A 21,195-nucleotide genomic window follows, 5' to 3' on the forward strand; every position below is an offset into this window, starting at 1 on the left:
TTTGATACTGGGGCCAATTCAAGGTGTTGGGGCTGGTGTATAAAGCCCTGAACAACTTAGGACACAAATATTTAACGGAGCACCTCTTTCAATAACTATTGACTTGAGTTTTGAGAACTGTGAGGTAGGCCTGGACGATACCCGGTTTTCAGCGTCGTGATAGACTATCACTAGCTAAACATCACAATATACTGATATACCACGATGGATGGAGCTGTGTAGAGGCATTGGCTGGCTTCATGGTTTTCCCCGCATTGTGATTTTTGTATAGAACACACACATCATGATTCATGATATATTGCCAAGTCAAAAATTATGAAACTGATATAACAATATGGATTTCAGACCAGTTTTGGGCGATATATCAATATATCGCCCAGCCCTATTGTGAGGGAACTCCTGTTTGTCCTGTCAGCACTTGTAGTTTGTTGAGTGGTGACGTGAGATGGGGCCTTCTTGGTTGCAGCACCTCAGTTGTGGAATTACGGTAACTTCCTGTGGAGGTATGGATTTCCCCTTCATTGATAAATTTCCAGTTTTAGTTGAAGCTGCATCTATTTCTTCAGGTCTTCGGGAGATGAATGTTATCTGGAGCTGAGAAGTTCTTAATTGGTTTGTGCCGTACTGAAAGTATTCATGGTTGTAAAGTATTCATAGTTATTGCTTTTTTCAAAGTAGTGCATTTTATACTGTATTTTATTTTATTGTATTTGTATACTTTCCTGAGAGCCTATGAACAGCTATTCAGAGATGAAATAATGATAAAGTATGATCTTCCTAGCATCCTGATAATTTTATTTTATTTTCTACAGAGAAGGCTTTTTGTCTAATATGATTCCATTTGAGGAGTCTGGGGCCAAGGTTCCTAATTTTCTTAAGAATATGTAAGTTCTTCTTTTGGCCCTAAAACAGCTTACAGTAAAATAAAACATTTAACAAATTAAACATCCCAGATAAGGGGAAATACACCTAAAATCAAGGGCAAGGTGGATTCAAATCAAAACTCATTCAGGCAGCTGAAGGAAAAGAAATGGTGGAAGAATTGTAGTGTTATGTAGTTAAATTTGTCTGGAGTACTTTAGGAGTACATTTGGTATACAGTCATACCTCGAGTTGAATGTGCTTTGGGTTTCACCGCATGCGCGGTAGCGGCGAAACACGGCATGCGCCGTCGCGTCTTGCGTTCCATTCGGAATGCAAATGGGGCTCCGGAACAGATCCCGTTTGCATCCCGTGGTACCACTGTACTGTACTGGCAATAGTCTATTCCTTGGTTGCTGCAGTATTTCAGTTGGTCTTTGTAACATTGTATCAGTTGCTGGAAGAGCACCTAATGCACATAGCAAGGGTTGAACAGGGCTGAGCCAGGGTCCTGCCTGTAGTTGAGAGACTGAGAACATCAAATCAGCACTGAGCCAGGAAGTCACCAGTTCAAAGTTCATCTCATCACGTTGTCTTAGGCAGGATGTTGTTCTCATAGGCTTCCTGCCTCACCTCATTGTGCTGAGAAAGTTAGCCTACCTTGTGGAGGGCTGTAAGAATTTTTGTGGGTGTGTAAATGCTAAGTTTTTATTGTTGCTTGATAGTTGTTGCTGTTGATTCCCATAAATTTGAAATTGGGGACAGATAATTTATATCACTTCCAAAGCTGTGTTAAGTAAAACCCTAATCCGTTTAAGTGCTGCTAGGAAGGCAGGGCAGATGAATGCCTGGACACTTGCAAAGTAGCAGTTAGTAGCAGTGGACGACACAGCTCCTAAAATGTGGGTTCAGGTGTAGGCTGTTTGGTAGATGCATTGAAGATGCACCTTCAGCTACTTGTCATAGTTAAGGATTCCTTGCTGCTAGCAAGCAAGATACTTTGAGTGTACAAAGCAATTCATACATTATTTCAGTGATCCCTAAGCAGCCCTAAAGCAGCCCTATAGTACCTTAAAAATGGATTTATTGTGGCGTATGTTTTTGTAATGTGTCATGAACTACACAATCTTAGTCTTCAGATGTTGCAAAACTTTGCTTCAACACACTAACACAGCTACTTCTCTGGAATTCACAGCAATCACTGCAGATCAATATTATTCCCATATTGCAGGTGCTTGTACATGTAGGAGTGAGGCTGAGAGAATAGTGGCTTGCACACCTTTTCGCCGCACCAGCTCTGCAATTGGGGCGTGGAAGGGAGTACTCCAGGAACACCCTGAAGGAGCCTGCAATGATGCTTAAAAGGGAAAAAATCTTATACCCTCAACTTTTGTCCATAACAACTCAAAGTGGCTAACAATAAATCAATTAAACCAACTAAATGTAATAAAAAATTGCCACACACTATGGCTGATGGTCCAGCCATAGTGTAGACTAGTGACATGTGGCCCTGACTTCCTGCTCCTACTTTAGTGAAAAGACCATGAGACAGAGTAGGATGGTTGCACATCCACGAACTAAACCCTGTTGTTTGGTAATTGATCACCACCCACATAACTGCACTAGTCATTTTGTTTGGTCTGGCTCTCCTTGGATTTAGCTACCTTGGTTGTAACTTCTGCCATTATAATGCAGTTGTCAAAACTCAGATAATGTGTGATCTGATTAGGTGGACTGTATCTGTCTAATCCCCACCGATATTGTGTGACACAGAGCTGGAAACATTTCAGACACCCAGATGTTGAGACATTTGGATATTGCCACCTCTAGGTGTGATGATGGCCTCCATCACCGTCTTTTATAGTATATCTACATCAGGAGAGGGGAGCTTCTGGTTTGTGGGCTAATCTTGGCCAGCCAGGGGATCCAATTTGGCCAACAAGGCCATTTCCCCCAAAGCAGACCCACCCACCTATCAGCTTATGTCACAGATGATGTTAGCTGAATGGGGCAGGAGAAAAGGGTTTAATCCTGTGTTAGCTGGACAATCCTGTTCCCAGCAATGCACAAGATTGTGCAACCAATGTAGCAGGATTCAAGCCTGTTCATTAGCTGAGCAGGGATTTAAGCCCTGTGCAAAAGTGCCCCATTGAAGCAGCTCTCGTGTGCAAACTGGTTCAAAAAAGCTTTTGCAAAGGCTCCTGCACTCCTGTCTGATCCTCTGGAAGCTCAAATGGGAGTGCAAAGTCTCCTTCCTACCCCTTTAAGTTCCTGATATTGAAAGCTTAAGCCTCTGAGATCAAGAGCTTAAAAGTGGGGAACAGGAAGACATGCAAAGTGCAAGGTATTTTGACAGGTGGACAGCCCTGAGAGGCAGATTCTGATAAAGATCTGGCCTGTGGAGCCAAAAAGTCTCCCTACTTCTGATCTACATCTCTTACACAAGTGTGGTGGAGGTGTCCAACTGTTGCCCTCCTTTGGCAGGATTGCTTGGCCATCATTATGTCCTAGATCTCAAAATGCTTTATTTTCCTCCCTCGTGTGGGAGCCAGCTTGGTCAGCAAAGTAGTGCATTCCACAGATGCTCATGTGCTGCTGGCTTTTGTGAGCTCACTGGGTGGGTGGGATTGAGTAAGCCAGCCGTGACCACAGCACCAGGCGAGCTGAAAGAATTGCTGGGATGAAGATGATGTTGTTGTCAGCACAGAGGGCACTGTGCCCAAAACTCTTGGCTTCGGTAATCAATCTTACCATTGGGATCAGTCCTAGTTTGCAGTGTGTGCATTTCTTTTTTTCTTTCTTTTCTTAAATTTGTCAATTGCTTTATCTTGCCCAGGGCAGTCTAAAGCAAAGTTGCAACCAAACAAACAGCAAATCCCACATAGATACATTAAAACCAAGAGGAAAGAGAAATGCATTAAAAACAACCCACCTACTTCTAAAAGGCCACAGAAATAGTAACAGAAGACTGTGAGACATGGAAGACATGCTTCCCTGGCTTGTAGCCTTTTTTCTACCTGGCCTGGGAGGGGAAGGCCCTGACTGACTCCCGCTATAAAAGCTGAGGTTGCTGAAGATGCCAGGGACCATCTTGGTTGTCTCTTAGTGCAGACCCAGATAATCAAGTCTGAGCATCTACAGCTGCCAGCCACCGTGAACCAACATTGCCAGGATTGGCAGCAATAACAGCAGAACATGTTCTATACTTAGGATAATATTTTGTTTTCTTGCTAATTATGCTGTTTTAAATATGTGTTTGATAATTGACTTCCTTTAGCAATGTTTTCTTTTGAAATGTTTTAAGAATTTTTTAAAAATTAACTTTGCTGTGTTAATGTTTTATTTAGGAAAACTTTAAGGTAATGTTTTAATTTCCAGTTAATTATACTACTTTTAATGTATACTTTATATTTGACTTTCTTCTGTATTGTTTTCTTCTGTATTGTTTTTATTTGATGTTTTAATGTAGGTTGTAAACTTCTTTGAGATTTCCGCCCCCCTCCCCCATGCCCTGCTATCAAGTCTTGCCTACACACTTCCTTATGTGCTCATGCCGTCCTTCCTTCTAATGCCTTAAGATACTTTGGGCAATCCAGACAGGAAGGCATGTGAGGAGTGGGAATGGGTTTGATTTCAGGGCCATTGCTTGCTGAGCCCTTAAAATGACATTTACCCTAGATTCTGGCGTATTAGGCGACTGGGCGTATAAGACAACTCCCCAAATTGGCAGCACCAATTTGGGGGGTCTTATACGCTTTGGCAGCTTCGCTGGGCAGCGGCAGTGGGTGGCGGGCTCTGCACTGGGAGGAAGCTGCCCGGCGAAGCTGCCCAGCGATGCTAAGCCGGCTTTGCTGGGCGGCTTCCTCCCAGCGCGGAGCCCACTGCTGCTTCAGAAGCTGCTGCCGCCACCGTGGGCGGCAGGCTCCACGCCGGGAGGAAGCCAGCCGGCTTAGCATTGCTGGGCGGCTTCCTACTTATGCGGAGCGGAGCGCGTCGCCCACTGCTGCTGCGGTGGCAGCTTCGGAAGCAGCAGTGGGCTCACTGCCGGGAGGAAGCCATACCCAGCGTATAAGACGACCCCCGACTTTTAAACCCCTTTTCCGGGGTTAAAAAGACGTCTTATACACTGGAATCGACGGTACTGGCTTTGCCTACACACATGTTCCTAAAGCAGATTGTATGTTGGGTCTGCTAAACTGGTTGCAAATAGCAAGTGGCTCAGGTATTGTTTGAATGTTGAGTTCAGCCTCTTGTGTCCCACTACATTGAAAACAGGTTCCTAGCTGTACAGGAGCCCAGTTGGTCCTGACAGGAGTCAATATTACCAGAGTTCTAATTACTATACATGAGCCCTTTGGAGAGGTGGTAACTTTTAGGGGATGACAATTTAAATGTGTCTGTGGCTGTATGTAGAGAGTGGAGCCTCTTTGTTTCTACTGTATGGACAAAGCAGGGCTCTGCTTTCCCTTCCTGTCCTCCCTTTTCTCTTACTGGCTGTAGGTACACATCTGGTAGTGGTTTTGTGTTTGGCCGTGAAATTCACTATGAGCCCTGTTGGAAAGGGAATCTCTGTAAAGCAGGAGGTTGGCTCTGTTTCTGACTTGGGGGAGCAGACAGAAAGCTTGACAGTTCCAAAACCACATTGGACTGCTGGGCCACACCTTCTCAACTTGGGCAAGCACTTGCACCTTCTCTCTCACCCACCCAGTGAAATTCAGGGCACATAACTGGTTTATTTAAGTGGTATTTTTATTTTACCATTTAAATTTTGCATTCTGCATTTTTTATTGATGGGTAAAAACCATCCAGAGAATACAGATATATGCATGGCAAACAGATGTAATAAAACAAATAATTGAGTGACATGATTCAGATCTTCCCATCGCACATTATTTGAATGTATGGAGGGTAGTCTGAGAGGGGCTTCTGTGCCCTTATTTATTTTAGAAAAGCATTTATCAACAGCTTAATATTTGAAAACGATCTAAGTGGTGAAAAGAAACAATGCTGTTAAAACAAAATACAGCCTAAAACCAATTAAGGTAAAGGTAAAGGGACCCCTGACCATTAGGTCCAGTCGTGACCGACTTTGGGGTTGCGGCGCTCATCTCGCTTTATTGGCCGAGGGAGCCGGCGTACAGCTTCCGGGTCATGTGGCCAGCATGACTAAGCCGCTTCTGGCGAACCAGAGCAGCGCACGGAAACGCTGTTTACCTTCCCGCTGGAGCGGTACCTATTTATCTACTTGCACTTTGACGTGCTTTCAAACTGCTAGGTTGGCAGGAGCAGGGACCGAGCAACGGGAGCTCACCCCCTCGCGGGGATTCGAACCGCCGACCTTCTGATCGGCAAGTCCTAGGTTCTGTGGTTTAACCCACAGCACCACCTGTGTCCCTAAAACCAATTAAACAACAGCATGAAAGCATCTAAAAATAAATAAAACAGGGATTTGTGGGATTCAGACACATGAAACGGGATCTAAACTGGGCATGTGTCTTCTGAAGGTGTGATGGTCTTTGCATATTGAGTATGTCAGGAGAAGGCAGGCTTGAACAGAGGTGAGAGTTTCTCTCAATCCAGAGAAATGAGCAAGGGGGAAATCTAGTTGGTCATTCCCTAGTGACTGCCGCATGCTTGGCACAGAGTGAGACCATCACAAAATGCTCCTGCTGAATCCTGGACTTAGTTTGCATGGAGGAGCCTGCATTTTAAGCCGATGATGTCTGCAGGTGGTGTCTGCTGCCAAATTGCTCACTGGCTGCTCATACTTCCCTTGGCACCAGGAGCCAAAGATGACAAGCACTCTGTCACACTCTGCCGTCAGCTTGCCAAATTTAACTTGTGAGCCAGTCTCTTAATGGGTGATGGGAGCTCTGTATTGGATAGTACAGGATTTTGTCAGAGAGGTCCCTTAAATACACCTGCTGGGTATATAATTAAGAGAACTGGAGATCTGTGTGTCTATTCTCCCTTCCTTTGCAGTGCCTTAGCAAATTCTCCACTGTCCCCCTCAACAGTAGTACTGTCAGATTCCATATTTACTGGGAGCAGCTGTTTAGAACTTGGAATTTCCACAGAGCCTAGCAGGGCTTAGGATATCACTAGTCAAGATGGAAGCAAAGACTGCAAGCGAGGAGATTGCTGGATGAATTTGGGCTCAGTTTCTAGACTGGTGTGCACATCTGATTCCAAGTTGGGAGGGAATGCCAGTGTAGGAGACATGTGGGGAAGGTAGACAGCGTGTTTTGCCATCAAACTATAATGTATACTCCAGCCCTTGACTAAGTTCTTGAGCTCTAAGTGTGTACTTTGCAACCTCTGAGCTGTAGGCGCGGGATGTTACTGTGTCATGAAGGAGCAGAATCTATTCCATGCACTTTTTGCAAGGAATGGATCCTGAGAGTGAACCTACTGCTGCTTTGTTTGCTCTCCGTGACCTCTGCACATAGTCCAGTTGTGTTGCATACTGCCTTGATGCTGGCTGGGCTAGGCTACATGATGGTCAATTGACTAGCATCACCTGTATGACTGATCTAAAGAAAGAGACCCATTTGAAAAACAGTGGTTCCATCAAAGTACACCTGATATCTGCAGACAGGTGCCAAAAAGGTGACTGTTCTCAGCATTAGGGTGGTTGGGGAAGAAATCCCCCCCCCCAAAAAAAACCCCAGGTAAACCTCTGATGCAGCCTTGATTCTTTCACATTTGGCATAATATTTTTTAAAGTGATGTGGGCTGTTTCTAACATTTTGTATAGTTCTGTACAGGTGAATTTCTCTGTCCTGCTGACCCCCAGCACACCCACATGTCTTTTCCCACAAGTCCTGCTGCTTGGGCTTCCCTTTATTGGTATGTGAGTTGGGATAAAAACACTGCTGCATTTGTCTAATCCATATACACATTAGCTCTACCCCCCCCCCTTCTGTCTGCTATTGAGTCTGACTCAGCAATGCAAGGCCGAGTTTTAGACATCTGGGTTTCAGCAATTACTCAGAGGAGATGATTAGTGAGGTAGGAAGCACAAAGCGGCGACATAGTTAACAGGAGACTGGAAAGCCATAGCTGAAGTTTGGACCCGGCTCTGCTGTGCTTCCTGAGTCAATTTTGGTAAAGGCTTGAGCAGCCAAGGCTACTGACCTTCAGTGAGAATGATTAGATAGGTTTATAGCTCTCTGTGTCTTCAAGGACTTAGGGTGGGTGTTGGCCTTTCTAAAAACACCAGTCTTAAGTTTTGATAGGAGACAGAAGCAGGAGGGTGACGAGGGGTGAGAAAATGCAGTTCTACATAGCACTTAGATGGGTGTGGTTGGGAGTGGAGGACTAGCTTGAGCTCAAACAGTTTAGGGAAATCTAGGTTTGGGGGAGTTTTGAAGAAAGAAAGATGAGTGGTACTTCGTAGACAATTCCCTGGCAGAGGCGGCACCAAGGGAGAACAGGAAGAATTCAGGAGCAAATGATCTTAAAGAGTAGTGGAATAAGAGGTTCAAGAGCAGGGAAAAGTAACTAGGAGGATTGAGAGGGAAGTGGATCTGGGCTAGATTGTTAAAGATTTGCAGCCATTCCTTAGACATGTAAGTTTGTGGTGGGAACGATAGTTGAAATTTTCCAGGAAGAGCTTTGCAGTCATCCTGAGTGAAGCAGAGCTGTCTTAGCTGCTTTATTGGTAGTTCCCCACTATAGTCCATTTGACAAGCTGCTTTTGCTACCCAGCTTTGCAGTGAAGTTGAAAATCATCTTTTGTGACATGTGATGTTGCTATGGGAATGGGGTGCCATTATCATGCATACCTCGTTATGACTTCATTGGTGGGGTTAAGGCCTGGGCAAAGCCTGGACCAAAGGCTGGCTGAAAGTGGGATTGGAAGTTGAGAATTGGGTAAACAGGTGCTAGATCCTACTTGTATCATATAAAAATTCCTTTTCAGTCTCATCCTTCCCTCATTTTTCTTCAACTGCTACCTGCAGTAGCATAAGATTGAAGAAACAATCGGGCGCACTCTGCAGGTTCTGTAGCTGGCCAAAGGTGGAATGTTTGACCAACTTGGGTTTTGAGAGCATTCCTGTTTGGTGTTGGAGAAGCAAAGCTTCTAGGGTGTTCTCTGCAGGGAGGTTGGCTTTGGAGCAGAGGTGGACTTTTAGGCAGCTGAGCAGCTAATCATTTTAACCATTTATGTCAGATACCTTATAATCCTTTTAGATTGAAATGAACTGCTAGATGATAGATAAGAAGGAAAGAGGAGGATTTGGCCTCCCTGACTTGGAGTTGCAGTGGGTTTGACCTGGTTAAAAGAATGGATTAAACTAGACGATTCGGATGTATTGGATTTAGAAGGAATAGAGACGAGATTTGGATGGCATGCCTATCTAATAGATGAGAAAGTTAAAGTACATAAAGGCTTCCTAGGGCATATAATCAGAAAGTCTATATATAAAATATGGGAGAAATATAAAAGACTCCTAGAGCCAAAAACTCCATGGTGGGCATCGCCGGCAGAAATTGTCACAGTGAAAAAATTAAATATGAAAGAGAACTGGGCCACTTATAAAACCGTATTAAAGGAAGAAAATGGAGAATTGGAATTAAAGGACTTTACAGAAATTAAAGTTCATATTAGTGATTGGTTCCAATATATTCAAATTAAGTATAGATTAGCGAAAGGCAAAAAGATAGGATTTGAAAAAGAAATTTCTAAATTCGATAAATATTTAATACAAGAAAAAAAATTAAATTATACAATTTGAACTTAGAGTGGGAAACAAAGGATGAACTGGTTAAAGCATCCATTATTAAATGGGTGCAAGATATTGGGGAAAATATTATGCTTGAACAGTGGGGGAAATTGTGGAAAGAAGATATGCAATTCACTGCGTGTTGTATATTGAAAGAAAATTACCTTAAAATACAGCATAGATGGTATTTAACACCTGAAAGAATAGCCAAATGAATAAAAACTGTGGTGATGTCTGCTGGCGATGCAGCACAGAAAAAGGCACTATGATGCATATATGGTGGAATTGTTTAAATATCAAACAATTTTGGGAAACTATATATAACGAAATGAAAAAAATGTTTAGATATTTATTTAGGAAAACATCAGAAGGTTTTCTATTGGGAATAGTGCCAGGAAGTTTAAAGGAAGAAGATAAGACATTATATTTATATGCAACAGTAGCCGCAAGGCTATATTGATTGCGAAAAATTGGAAAAGTAGTATAATGCCGACAAAAACAGAGTGGCTTGCCAAATTATTGGAGAATTACAATATATCCAAAACAATGGGAGAAATTGGAAGGATCTCAAAAGAGAAGATAAACAAGGACTGGAAGGTGTTTAAAAGATACTTGCAAAATCATATTGAAAAATCAGAATTCCTATTAGAATAAACAAGTTCCGTTATAAATACTGAAATACTAAATAAGATGGATAACAACGTGCAACAGAAAAAGAAGTAGAAAGTTGTTTTATAAAATAAAATATATATTTTAAAAAAAGAAATCTGAATCCTAGCTGATTCAGTTCCATCAACCCCTGCTCTACCATCAAAGAGAAAGAGTCCTTGAAGCTGTATGTCATCTTGACATTATCTGGCACTTAATTAAATGGACAGTAGTGGGGTGGATTACATGCTGAGAACATCACCTAATCTTCATTCACCCACACATACCATCTGCTGGAAAATAAAATCTGCAGGTTTATATGGCAAAATAAATAAATAATAAAAAAAAGAAATGAACTGCTACTCATTTTCCCTTCTGGGCTCATTGCTCTTAGATAGGGTGTGTGTGTGTACACCTTCCTATAGGAGAAATTTTAAAAAAACTAGAGTTTTGTGGAGGTTTAAGGCATAGGCAGCTGCCTATCCTGATTCAGTCCATTGGTCCATCTAGCCCAGTATTGTCTACACTGATTGGCAGCAGTGGTCCAGGGTTTCAATAAGGAGTCTTTCCCAGCCATACTTTGGGATAGAGCATAGGGAGCCTTATCCGTGCAATGTCCCGACTCACTGCACGATATATTCCTCATCTGCAAATAGATTGTTGGTACCATTTGGCAAGTGTTGAAAACAGTGCCTACGTTTGAGGACTATGCCTATTTTCTTTTGGTTTCCCTAAGAAATGGAGTAAAAATGACCTCTTCTTTTCTTCCGCTGTTAGAAACCATGGCGAGCCCAGCAAAAGAGAACAATTACAGAATGAAGAGCTACAAAAACAAGGCACTGAACCCGGAGGAGATGCGCCGGAGGAGAGAAGAAGAAGGGATACAGCTACGCAAACAGAAGCGGGAGCAGCAGGTAACTCCTGTGTGGATGGTGAGCAGGGCATGTAGGTTGACCAGAAATATGGCCCAGGCTGATAGTTTCTACTTCTGACTGTGCTCTGTGTTTCTAGAGTGTAGGAGACAGATGAGTTTCAACTTCTTGTGTAAATGATTCTTTGGTCATTGCCATCACTGGCTATGCGGTTCCTAGGCAGCTGGCAGAACAACAAAATGGATAATAAAACATTGGGGTCTGAATTGACCTAACCACTTGACAGCTTAAAGTTGCAGGTAGGTGGGTGGGTTCCAGTTTTAATTAGTGGACACATGCATTACCTGGGGCTGTCTTTGATCTGGTATGCTACCATAACAGGTAATAAGAGGAAGTACTAGAGAGCCTTTCCTTTTAATAAACAAAACTACTGTTCTTGATCTCCCACTTGTATCTCAAAAATGCCCTTATATGAAGTTTCAGTAAAATGCAAATAAACTAAATTTCTAGACAGTGCCTTTACACAGTGCTCAACAACTTGAACACTGTGTAAGAGACCAGTGTTTCCTGATGAGGAGTTTTGTGGCCCTTGCAATTAGTGTTGTTCTGTATCTGTTTCAGAAGATGTGGTTCTGCAAATTGGATTTGGGGAGGGGGCAGGAGGGGAGGGAGGCAAACCACAAATTATACCCCTCAGAACCTGTAGATCGTGAGGCTTGAGGAACGAGTAGCAAGCCAGGATGAGCTGTGTCTCTTGCTAAGCTAACTGCAGCTGAAGTAAACATTGCTTTGGATGATTGAAAAGGGTTGTTTATTGTTGTTTATTGCCAGCAGTGCACACACTCTTCTTCTCTTCAGTCCTACTGCACTATTATAGAATTTGTGTCCTAGACCTCTGATTTCTTAGAAGTGAAGAGTCCTCACAAGAGGATTTCATGACTGATGAATCTTAAATGCTGATGGGAACAAACAGAACCCTGCTTTCAAAGAGTGAAGGGGACTTAAGTGACCTGAAGGCATTTGCTTATGCCCAACATTTGGCATTTTTGTTTGCCATTGATTTGATACATATCCATTTTCTATTTCAGCTCTTTAAACGAAGAAATGTGGAGCTAATTAATGAAGATGCTGCTATGTCTGACAGTCCTCATGTAGACTCATTTGTCAGTTCCACCACAGGTGGGGTAAGTATTCTCAGAAGCTGTGTCATATTCCCATCTAATGGCATTTATTGTGCTTTGGCTTATACCACTATAATCTTACTAGTACAGAAATGAAGAACTGTTTTAAGTAAACTTAATTTACCCTCTGCTGTTCCTTTTTAGTTTTTTTGCAGAGGTGTAAGATGAGGACCTGGTTTATTAATTAAAAATGAAATAAAAGGACCTTACAAGATCTAAACCTGCATGTTCTTCGGTCCAGTTTGGTAGTTTCTCATCTGAAGAACTGTTAGATTTGGGCATTGCTTTGAAGAACTAGCCTTAGGACTGTTACTATGGGCTTTTTTCAGGAAGGTGTAATCACAAGGGAGATGGTGGAAATGCTGTTCTCTGAGGACCCTGATCTTCAGCTACTAACTACCCAACGCTTCAGGAAACTGCTTTCAAAAGGTAAATATAGCTATTTAGAATTTTCTATTGTAAATAGAAATTGTAGGAATGTTGTGTGTATTTTGTTTGTTTGGTTGACCTTGAGATGCTTTATTTGCTGAAATAGTTTGCCAGAAACTTATGAAAAAATCATAAATGAAAGTGGACTGAATAGGTGAAGTATAATAAGTTAAGAATGGGGATATACAAACGTGGGGTTGGAATATTGATAACCTTTCAACCCTGATTGTTCTTGGAATGAGAGATGGTGTTTTTAGATTTTTAAACCATTTCTTGACCCTTTCCAACAGTGCCTATGGATGTATGTATGCCCTGTTGGCCCTAATTTGAAGAGCTTCTTATGAAGAAAGCAGATGGTTTTAAACAAACCTGAACATAGGGTTAAATCACATATATACAAATAGAACCTGAACTGGTGCCATAGTGGATCAGTTGATGAAAATGTCAACCTTGTGAGTGGCAGCTGTGAAACAGTCAAGTTCCATTTTAATGATCCTTAGGAAAGGGATTGAGAATAAAAGTGACAATGTCATAATGCTGTTATACAAATCTTATGGTGTGACTGTACTTGGCATACTGTATACAATTCTGGTTGTCCCATCTCAGAAAGGATATTGTAGAGCTAGAAAAGTTTACGAAAAGAGCAACCCTGATTTCCAATCAGGAAAGGTTGCAGCATTTGTGGCTTCTTAATGTGGAGAAAAGATGAGCAAGGAGTGATTTGAGAGGTCTGTAGACCTATGCATGGTATAGAGAAAGTGGGTAGGAAAGTGAGTTTTTCGCTGTCTTTCATAACATTAAAACCTTGACCATTCAATGAAGCTGAATGTTGAATGATTAAGGGGTGTGAGTCATTGAGAGAAAGTACCTATCCACATAGTGCATAATTAAATTGTGGGATCTGTTTCATATCTTGATGGCTTTAAAAGAGGATTAGACAAATTCATGGAGGATAAAACTATGTTCTGTCTCTAGTCTGCCTCTGTTTATCAGTTCCTGGGAATAGCAAGTGAGGAGAGAGTGCTATTGCACCAGTGTCTTGCTTGCAAGATTCCCATAGGTATTCCACTGCCACTTGGAGTACATGATGCTGGACTATATGGGCTCTTCTGACGTTCTTATGCTATATTCTTAATGCAATGGCCATTTTAATTGAGAATATTAGAGTCTTGAAAATACGGATGGCCTGGTGGTGGTGAGATTTCTGACCTTGAGCTCTATGTTGTCCACCACATGCAGGAGCTAGGCGCTTGTCAATACATAATCTTCCCTTGCCTCAGGTGTAGCCTTCATTGAATGCTGAGAACCTCAGCTGTCGGAACAAATATCTTGCCTTCGTGTCAGTGATGGAAACCGATAAAAAGGGCATCTGTGCTTAGTGATGTTAAATAATCGAGAACAATCTTTTGGAGAATATTCTCGAGAATATTCTCGATTAATGAGAATAATACAGAATTTTCATTTAAAATGGAGAATATTTGTTTTAATGCATTGAAAATGATATAATACATATGACTTGCTAAAAAAAAATCTTCCTTAGCACGTTATGCTGCTTGCTGTACCAAAATATCTTGTGCATTATATGGTAGACTTGCTGATATTTTGAGATCAGTGAACTTGGTATCTTGAATTTGTTCATCTCGTGATAAATGAACACCATTATACTTGGGATGAAGGATATTTGCAGGAAAGTGAATTGGCTGCAATGCCATTTCTTTTCTTAACTGCCTCTTTCAGCTGTTTCTCTTCTTGCTCAAAGGCATCACTTTTTCAAAGTGATCTTCTAGTTCTGTAATGACTCAACCACCCTACTTAACTTTGGTGTGTCTGATTCTAATAATGTTATCCATTTCACTATTGGAGCAATAAGGTCATGAAATTTTAGTACTCTTAGCCAACATACTGCCTCATCTAGTATCAGGGACTTTATATGATTTGATAAAATATCTTCCACTTCTTCTTTTACAGCCAAAGCTTTTAAAGCATACTTTGTGTCTGACAAACTCTTAAGGCAAAACTGAAGAGAGCTGTGGAGAATATTCTGTGGAGAATTTTCTAGCAGACAATATTCTCATTCTCGAGAATATTCTCCGGAGAATATTCTCATCTCACATCACTATCTGTGCTAACTGCTTACAAAATAAGTACCTAAGTGCTATTTTAGCATACCACTGGTGTCGTGGAGAAAAAAGTATGTGTTAACAGTAGTCTTTCCCCCTATGTTTAGAGCCCAATCCTCCAATAGATGAAGTGATCAATACTCAGGGTGTGGTGGACAGGTTTGTGGAGTTCCTCAAAAAAAGTGAAAACTGCACATTGCAGGTAAGTGAGAATGAGATTCCTTTGCATTTGGTGTTCAGTGCTATCAACAAGGTGGTCATCTGTTTCTCTGGAAATTAAATTGGCCCCGTTGTCACTCTTAGTGTTTGTGCCTTTGCATGGGGTTGTTTGTGACTGTAGCCACGACTGTGGTCGTACTTTCCTTCCCACCAAATGTTAAGCATCCACCCACAAACCTATAACATAAAAGCTCACTTACATGATGTGATGTCCATAGACTTTGGTTCTGTTGTTTGACTACCTTTCATTTCCCCCACGATCCCAGACACAGCATCAATCTGGGGCATGGTGGGGAAAATAAAATGGAGGCAGTGCTCTCTCAAATTAAAGTTAATTAAAATTTAAAAATTTAAAAATGAGGCTTTAGCCACTACAGCTAAAATGGGTAAACTTCTTCCATGAGGGTGTCTTTTGTATCTTCAGAGAATCAGTAAAATGGCTCCTGTTTTTTTGGCAGAAGGGGGGAGTAGGGGTTCCAAATTTTGTTTGTACTTGGGTGGATTTTGTGTGGGAGGGTGGGGGGAGGGAGGAAAAATGGGGAAATAAGGATGATATGTTTCTGGATAATATGTTTTGTTTTAATTTTGAATAATTTTTTTAAAAAAGCAAACAAATTTTGCTTGTGCATTCCCAATAGAAAATTTGATTAAGTCCTTTGAACTTTCACCACAGCCCTGGTCACGGCATGTCAACAAAGTGTCCAACCTCTGAAATGCTCTGCTCTGTGAAATGTTTCTCTCAAGGCACAAACTGAACAGTTCTGTGAGAAGTCAGTTTTGACTTGCTTTAGCTAAAATCCAGGACAACTAATCCCCTGTTGCAGGAATTTCCAAACTCTAGTCCTTCATTCAAGTGGTCCATGGCATGTCCGTATAAAATATTAATATTGAATTTTTAATTGTATTTTTATTGCTTTTTTGTTGCTTGTGTTTTATTTTATTGCAGTACGATTTGAATTTTGTGGAGTGCGAATTGTAATACAATAAAATACAAAATTAGAAATAACAGAAGCAATAAAAAGACAATTAAAAATCACGCAGTATCTCACACAGCTCATTGCAATTGCTCTAACAGGCAGAAAAACCATTAAGTGGTTCACTATGTCCATCAATGATTTTCAAGTGTTTGGGGTGGGGAGTTTGGGGGCCACTGCTCTGTTGTACAGTGTACTTCTGTTGGAGACTTCCTTTAATTGGTTGCTTGTTACTTTTCAGTTTGAAGCTGCATGGGCATTAACAAACATTGCCTCGGGCACTTCACTACAAACCAAAATAGTAATAGAAGCTGGAGCAGTTCCGATCTTCATTGAATTGTTGAGCTCTGATTTTGAAGATGTCCAAGAGCAGGTAAGGCGTTTTCAGGGAGAGCTTTTGGCTTAGCTGTGGGAGAGCAGTTCCAAATAATTTCTTTGCTGCAAAGCTTTTATATGATAGAAAAACTGGCTGTTCCCTGTTGCTTGTGAAGCCCCTACCCTGCCTCTTCAGTGTCATTGACAAAGCTGCAGTGATGTCACAGAAAGCTCAAGGACTGTCTTTCCCCGTATGAACTGACCCAGACCCTGCAGTCAATATCTGATACTATTCTTCATGTGCACCCTCCACGGGAGGCCCAGAGAGTGGCAACACGAGAATGGGACTTTTCTGTGGTGGCTCCCCATTTGTGGAATGCTTTTTCCAGGGAGGCTTGCCAGGTGCCTTAGTTACATATCATTAGCATTCCTTTTCAACCAGGCCTTGGGCTGTTAATCAATCTATGGCCTTTTAATGCGGTGTGTGTTTGTGTGTGTGTAAACTGCCTTGTGGTCTCTTGATGAAGGGTGGTATATAAATTTAATAAATAGTAATAACAAAAGCATCCTGACTGCTCAGAGCAGTGGGCAGGGCCTGTGGTGGCATTAGTGCTTTGTAGGCATGCTCAAGAGCAGTTGGCAAGAACGGGAATGGGGCAGCAAGGGAACATAGGAGCTTGAATCACTGTGGGTCAATGATTCAAAGTAGAGAGAGCAAGATCAGAATGCTAGGGATGCATTTTACACTGATTTCAACCAAACATTTGGCAGTAGCTCCCTACAGCAATTAACAGCTGCCCACATTGGTGTGTGCAGAAACTCTCAGGAAAAAAAAGCTTTGCTACGTTTTAATTGCAAAAATGACAAATAGCTGAAAGTTGCCGCAAGTTATTGGATTCTTTGAGGGGGCCCAGGGATTCCTGCTCCACCATTCCCTCTCCATTCAATGACTGAGTGCTGAAGCTCCTGTTCTTCTTCCAGGCTGTTTGGGCACTGGGGAACATTGCTGGAGACAGTTCTGCCTGCCGTGATTACGTCCTCAACTGTGGCATCCTCCCTCCCTTGTTGTTGTGAGTAGCTGTTGCATGAAACTCCGACTTCGGGTGCTCCTTAGCAATGCCTGTGTGCGTGTGTTACTTTGTTTCCATTCTACAGCCATGGACGTAAATATTTTGTTAGGTGGCATGAAACTGCCCTGGGAAGGGTGGACTTCCGGGGTGGCGCCATCGGCAATGGCGGACTCCCTCTGAACTGGAGGGAACAGCTCCACGGGAATCGGGTCTTTTCCGCTACGGCAAAGCGGGGACCCTTTCAAAAATCACAGGCGGATGAAGCCTGTGACCATGGGACTCGGCGGGCACCTTTAGCGCCCCCCCAACCCGCAAAGGAACCCACTAACGGGCTCCGGAGCGAAGAGGGGGAAATGGCGCGGTGCTGAGAGTCAACTGCTTCTTCCGTGGAGCGAAGCCGCACAGCCGTTGCCGGAGAGCGCTGCCTTTTTCCTGGGACAATTTGGCTTTTAAAACAACCACCCGTGAGTACTTAAGTTTCGGACAATTGGACTCTAAATAAGGATTTGTGAGCAGAAAGGAAAACTGGACTTAAAAGTTTAACTTAATTTGGCACTGAAACGGGAAGGTCTAAACAGGAAGTCAGCCTTCCGTTTCTTTGTAGATAGATTAAAGCAAAGACACAGCAAACTAAAGTTCTGAAAATCGTTTCTAAAGGATTAACTTTCATCATTTAAAATTGTGGAACCCCCTTCGGAAGCAGGAGAAGAGGGGGGATTTTTTCTGGACTGTTTAAACCTGCAGAAGTGAGTGTAAAGTAAAGTAACTTTCCACCGTCTTGATCCTGGAGCGGGGTGTCAGGACTGACGTTCTTTGAAGCTCATTGACCAGAGACAAACGTTTTTGACAGTTAGCTAAAGGAAGAGATACATAGTGATTCCATTGTTCCCCTTCGCATTTTAAAGGAACAAATATTGACAAAATATCTGAAAAAGGAAACTTTGTTGTTAGATTTGTTTTTAAAAGAAAAGAACAAGCAGAAGTCTTTCCCCTAGAGGGAGCCTGTGAAACTGTAACCAATTTTGAATCGGGAAGCTTGCAGCTGTTACAGATTACGATCGTGGGAATAGTCTTCTGACCTTGCAGGACAATGTATTCAGAAGCTCTGTTGAGTGCTTTCTGTAAAACAAGTGCCCTACTGGAACAGCTACATGAGAAGACCGATTTTATGACTGATGCGATTAGAAATTTTGGACAGGCAGTGGGATATTATATAGAGCCCACCCAGGAATTAGATCAGGAGTGTGCCCTGACAGAACAGATGAGGGAAGAGGATGTTGCTGAATCTTGGGCGCCAGGGATGGAGGGAGCTGCGGCCCAGCAGGAACATGAATTCTTGGATTTGATAAATGAACTTGGAAAAAGCCAGATTTGGAAAGATAAAGTTTGGTTTGGTTTGGAAATGGGGGGTTGGATAGACCCCCCTATGCAGGGAGGTTTGGGCTTTTCGAGTCTGGCAATGGGCTGTGAGATGTTTGGGGTTGTGGGGGCTCTTAATTTTGGAGGGTTTTTGAAACATGTTCTTAAATACCACATGGAACTTAGTGGGGACTATGGAAAAGGGGCTGATTTGTCGAGAAGGATCAAAAGCATTGTCAAGCTGGAGCTCCCAAGAGTGAAAGAAGTAGGAGATAAAGGAAAATATAGCTATAAATATGAAGAAGAGCTGTGGAAGGGACATGGAAGAGACTTAAGGGCCTCGGACATAAGGTTACCAGGTTAATGCGCTAGATTGATGGGATAGAAAGGACTGACAAAACCCGGGTCCAGGAGGAAGAGACGCTGGATGAAGATTGGATTGTTATTTCTTTTATTATGATTGTTTTATAAAATTGATGAATGTTAGAAAAATGTTGGAATGAAATTATTTGGCTTTAGTAAAAATGTTTAAAGAATTATGTAAGAATATTATGGTTATGAGAAATTGGTAAAAATAAGATTTAAGTTTTAAGTTTTAAGGTTTTCATAGTAAGATAAGATTAAAATAGATTAAGGTAAAGTAATGACAGAATATTATGAAATATGGAAAGGATTTGCTGTTACAATTAATAATCAGGATACAAAAAAAGGGAGGAGGAGGAGGTCAAAGAAAGAAGGTAATGACAGTTAAAGATATGAGAATATTGGATTTGTTTTTAAATGTTTGTGGCATATTTTTGTTTTTTAATTGTGTCGTGTTATTTTTTGATTGCAAGAAGCCCATGGTGGTTTAGCATGATGCTAGTGATAAGACTCACTTGAGGAGGGATGTGTGGGAAAGATCTCTGCTCAGGGAAAAATGTGCAAGGCCTTCCTTCCTTCCTGATAATGAAGGAAGATGGAATGGTGGGTGAAGATCAGAACGTGGATGAGAGCCAGTTTTATATTGTGAACCTGAGCTCTAAGGGTGTAGGGTGGTATACAATTTTTAAAAATAATTGAATGAATGAATGAATGGATAGATAGGTTAAGACCTAGGAACTGGGAGACAAGGTTTCAAATCCCCACTCATCTCTCAGTGACCTCAGGTCATTCACACTCTTAGCCTAACCTATCTCACAGGGCTGTTATGAGAATAAAATGGGGGAGGAGGAAAACTTTATATGCCACCTTGAGCTCCTTGGAGGAAAGGTGGGATATAAATGTAATAAACAAGCATGTTTAGTTGAGCAACAGAGAGGCTAATAGATTCAGGTTTCCACTTGGTCATTTAAATTTGCTAGGTGACATAAGAGCAGTCCTGCTGGATCAAGCCAAACACATCTCCAGTGTTCTGTTCTCACAATGATCATCCAGATGCTTATAGGAAGCCCTCAACCAGAACAGACCATGATCCAGTTCTCTCAGCCTAAGCAATCTTTCCTAAGTCATGGTTGGGGGATCTCCAGCCCATGGGACAAATGTGGCCTGGCACAGTTTGCAGTTTGGCTCGCAAGATGGTCCTCCCTCCCCCCACCCCCAAATCTTGCTTACTTGTCCCCCACCTGATGTTACATATGATGCTGGTGTGGGGCAGATAGAGATGTGGCTGGATCTGCTGTGTGGTAGACTTACCTGCGGGGAAGTCAGTCACATAGCTGGTCCCTGCAGAAAGCAGCTTTGCCAGCCCTGTGCTCAGCACTTTGCAAAGCCCCTTGCACTGCAGTTCCCAAGTGCTTGACGGCTAGCTGGCTGCAAGATAGTTGGGTGGGACAGCCCACCTGTCAATCACAAATGTTAAAATAGGATACCCCACAGAAGCTGCCCTGAGTAGGTGGGAGAAAAGGCAGGATAAAACTTGATGATGCGAAATAAGACGTATCTTGCAAGTGTTCATTGTTGCATAGTAGGCATTTTGGATTTTGGATTGAGGTAACTCAGCTTTCCTTTAAGCAGACCAGAAAGGTCTGGGTGTGTTTCGGATTCTCCTTTTCTACTTTTGCAGTTCAGCTTGAATTCAAGCTGTCGCTGAACGGAAAAGGACTTAAGGATTAGAAGAGTTTTAACTGATAAAAATGATGACTGTAAGAACAAACAATCGTAATCTCTAGATTTATATTTAGCAATGTAATATTTATATAAAGTATAATTTGCCTGTTTTCCAGACTCCTCACAAAATCCACCAGGTTGACAATGACACGAAATGCTGTCTGGGCCTTGTCAAACTTGTGCAGAGGGAAAAATCCACCCCCTGAATTTGAGAAGGTGAGATATAAAAGTGTGGCCTCTGCCCTGGCACCTTCCACAGAATGATGTCATAGAACTCTAGACTATACTATTTGAAGTAGATGCCCACAACCACACTCCACCCACATGCTT

At 42.1% G+C, this 21,195-nt stretch overlaps 1 protein-coding gene across 3 annotated transcripts in view; it reads left to right on the plus strand.

The window, feature by feature from the left end:
* KPNA6 (karyopherin subunit alpha 6) overlaps positions 1-21,195 on the plus strand; it is a 32,302-nt gene that overhangs the window by 3,054 nt on the left and 8,053 nt on the right. Inside the window, exons 1-8 of one of the 3 annotated variants that reach the window (XM_081019678.1) lie at positions 8,674-8,744; positions 11,016-11,152; positions 12,199-12,294; positions 12,621-12,720; positions 14,948-15,042; positions 16,275-16,406; positions 17,330-17,418; positions 20,982-21,081. In XM_081019678.1, coding sequence (XP_080875804.1) covers positions 11,021-11,152; positions 12,199-12,294; positions 12,621-12,720; positions 14,948-15,042; positions 16,275-16,406; positions 17,330-17,418; positions 20,982-21,081 — 744 coding nt within the window. In that variant the 5' untranslated portion in view covers positions 8,674-8,744; positions 11,016-11,020. Of the gene's footprint in view, positions 1-8,673; positions 8,745-11,015; positions 11,153-12,198; positions 12,295-12,620; positions 12,721-14,947; positions 15,043-16,274; positions 16,407-17,329; positions 17,419-20,981; positions 21,082-21,195 lie in introns of those variants that run through there. The other 2 variants (XM_081019679.1, XM_081019677.1) reach the window with 2 other exon arrangements.

The sequence above is a fragment of the Podarcis pityusensis genome, assembly GCF_964106645.2.
Source record: "Podarcis pityusensis genome assembly, chromosome: 8".
Lineage (NCBI taxonomy): Eukaryota > Metazoa > Chordata > Lepidosauria > Squamata > Lacertidae > Podarcis > Podarcis pityusensis.